We start from the raw sequence: 3,081 nt of genomic DNA on the forward strand, positions 1-3,081 counted from the left end.
GAGACGTCCCTGTCTGCTTCTGAGCAGGGTCGAGCAGGGCCACTGGGGCTTGTCTCAGTTATTTCTCCCTGGCTCTGTTCGGCATGAGGCAGCCTCGAGCCCTTCACGGCCCGGCCTTCGAACCTCAGCCTACTGCCACCTATATCGAATGAGGTGACGACCGTTTCGTGATGCAACACAAAGCGTTGGGATGTAATGTTTTGCATATGTAATGCTTGAATGTATAATTTAATCGAAATAAAGGCAGGGTCGGTAACATTACCTTGGTGGCATGAGTGATAGAAAAGCGCCTACCAGATGTGTCCGTGCGGGGTTCGAGCCCTGATGTTTGCGATGAGGTTGGAGTAACCTGCATAAGAATCGCTATTCTTTGTTTTTCGTACCTCGATGGCGGTCTGAGCCATTTAATTAACTTGGGGAACCTGACAGCTTCTCCTTTGGGGGAGATTCTGTAGGTGGACCCCTCTGAACCCTTCTTGAGAAGGCAAACGTTGAAGCTAGAGATGCGAGGGGCGTTGAGTATGATTTTTCTGGTGAACAGAAACACCGTAGCTACCGAGGCGTAGGGTATGCTAGTTCATCCAGTTTTTACTCAAAGTTCTATGCCCGTATTCCGCACCCCTAGTTTCAAGCGTACGAAGGGCTCGGGTGAAGAGGATGTCTAGACTAGCAGACATCCTCTGCAGCCCCTGAGTGATGTTCGTGTCCCCGTCGTTTGATGGGGTCGGAAGTGCGGTAATAAATTTTTAACGCGTAAAGTAAGAAGGCAGAGAGGCTTATCTTTCTTTGGACGTTCGTTCGTCATCTCTCCTAGGCTGCATGGTCGACCTAGGAGAGCCATTGGGCCCCCCTTTATAGAGGTCCTATCGTCGCATCGTTCTGTGGTCCTGCATGGGGAGGCGAAGGGTCGTCTGCCCATGTGGGTGCCTTAATTGCCACGTCCAGAGCGGGTCAGTGGTGGGCCCTACCTAGACAGTGTCCAGTTTGACTGAGGGGGATGCCTCATTGACCGGGGCGTGTCCCATCAGTTCTGATGCGTCCCCTCAGGTGTCTATCAGTATTGATTCCGTATTTAAGGAGGGGAAGGGAGAGGGTTTTTCGTCTAACCTTTCGCCTTTCCTTAGCTGCAGTGTCTCCTCTTTAAATAGGGAGGGGGAGGGGAGTTCTCATCCCACCTCTTCTTCTGCCTCTAAGCCACTACCTCTCCTTTTCCCTTTCCGCCAAATGCGTCCATGCATCACGCCGTATGTTGTCGACTTCGCCGTCGTTTGCTATGTTCCTTCCTTGGCAGGAGGCATTTCTTGCTCTAACGCCATTGTCAGGGTTGTGGCTGGAGGTGATGGCATAGTCCCCGGATGCCCTGGTGGAGGTGTCACTATCGGGGTTGTGGCTGACGATGATGGCGTAGTCCCCGGACGCCCTGGCAGAGGTGTTGCTGTCGGGGTTGCGGCTGACGACGACGGCGTAGTCCCCGGACGCCCTGGCGGAGGCGTTGCAGATGACGGCGTCTTTGAGGATCCCGCAAAGCGGCGGGATGTTGCCGATGGAGAGTGTGGCGCGGTGGCTGTAGTAGATGAGCTGGCCTATGTACATGCCCTGGGCATCGTCGATGGAGAGCATGGCGTGGTAGCCGTAGTAGACGAGCTAGCCCGTGTACACGCCCTGGGCGTCGCCGATGGAGAGCATGGCACGGCGACCGCAGCAACACTTTAGTAAAGCTAAGCAAAGACTGTAATTGAATAATTTTGTGGGGAAGCCCTCGAGTAAACAGTCCTCTGAATTTATAAGTATATTAGTCCTTTTTGTAATGAAATCACTTTGTAAGTGGTGAATTTGTGCAAAAAATGAACAAATTTTCATCTTTTGCCTATGGCAAGCAATCTTTTTATCTTTCCCTTTTTTTGTAGAAACGGTTTTAGTGCCCTCCGACCCTTCTCACGGTCTAAGTCGTAAGAAACTAGGAACGCGGGTGAACTAATTCTGATTGAGCTGGTGAGCAAAGAGGTTGCAGCCACCGGGGCGTGGGTCTCCCGCAGTCCTACCAGTTGTATTCAGAATTTGTTCCCCAAAATCTTAGCCCTTATGACTTGTTTATGAGAAGAATGGAAATCTTAGCGAATGTTTGCAAATATATAACACAGGAGGTTTTTGCAAGCGTAATATTTGTATTACTCATTTCAGTCCTCGAGTGAGGTCTGACCCCTCGCGATTTGCAGGGGTCGGAAGTCACTAAGGATCGAGGTTTCGTAATGACAAAAACTAATAAGGAAGAGTATATGCTTATTTTAAGGGTAAAAGCGACGTAGCTGCTCAATGTTCCAGGCATTGGTGAAGACCTCGCGTTGATGGTTTTCAACCTGTAGGCGCCCGAGCAAAGTACTTCCACGACGACGTAGGGCTCTTCCTAGGGCGGGGAGAGTTTGTGGCAATCCTTGTTGCTCTACACAAGGCGGAGGACGAGGTCCCCGACGTTGAAGGCTCGACCCCGTACCTATCGGCTGTGGTAACGTCGCAACGCCTGCAGGTACTTAGCTAAACGGAGGAGGGCGATGTCACGAGCTTCATCTAGCTGGTCCATGGCATCTTGGTGAGATGCTTTGGCCCCCTGTTCGTTGTACGCTCCGATTCTTGGTGCTCCATAGTCAAGGTATGTTGGGAGAATGGCCTCAGAACCGTACACCATGAAGAAAGGTGTGTAGCCAGTGGCCCGGCTAGGAGTTGTCCTTAGGCTCCAGAGCACGGCCGAGAGCTCAGTGAGCCAGCGCGCGCTGAACTTGTTCAACCGGTTGAAAATTCTAGGTTTGAGGCCTTAGAGGAGCATGCCATTTGCATGCTCGACTTACCCGTTCGTCCGGGGGTGTGCGACGGCTACCCAATCGATCCAGATGTGTTGTTCATCATAGAATCAAACGAATTTCCTACCGGTGAACTGCGTGCCGTTGTCTGTGATGATGGAGTTCGGTACTCCAAAGCGATGGATGATGTCGAGGAAGAATAGCATAGCCTGCTCGGATTTGATCGTGGATATTGGTCGAGCTTCAATCCATTTTGTAAACTTGTCTATGGTGACAAGCAGGTGGG

The 3,081-nt window shown here is 51.4% G+C and overlaps 1 protein-coding gene across 1 annotated transcript; it reads right to left on the reverse strand.

The window, feature by feature from the left end:
* Window positions 1-1,197: 1,197 nt before the first annotated feature.
* On the reverse strand, window positions 1,198-1,620 carry LOC136496276 (large ribosomal subunit protein uL2-like). The gene has a single exon (XM_066491931.1). The coding sequence runs from the start codon at window positions 1,618-1,620 to the stop codon at window positions 1,198-1,200; it is 423 nt and encodes a 140-aa protein (XP_066348028.1).
* Between the last annotated feature and the right edge of the window lie 1,461 nt (window positions 1,621-3,081).

This window comes from Miscanthus floridulus, chromosome 12 (assembly GCF_019320115.1).
Source record: "Miscanthus floridulus cultivar M001 chromosome 12, ASM1932011v1, whole genome shotgun sequence".
NCBI classification, from domain to species: Eukaryota; Viridiplantae; Streptophyta; class Magnoliopsida; order Poales; family Poaceae; genus Miscanthus; species Miscanthus floridulus.

Bases quoted from the DNA above. Each gene is read 5' to 3' on its own strand.
- LOC136496276 (XM_066491931.1), bottom strand. From the start codon at position 1,620: ATGCTCTCCATCGACGATGCCCAGGGCATGTACATAGGCCAGCTCATC.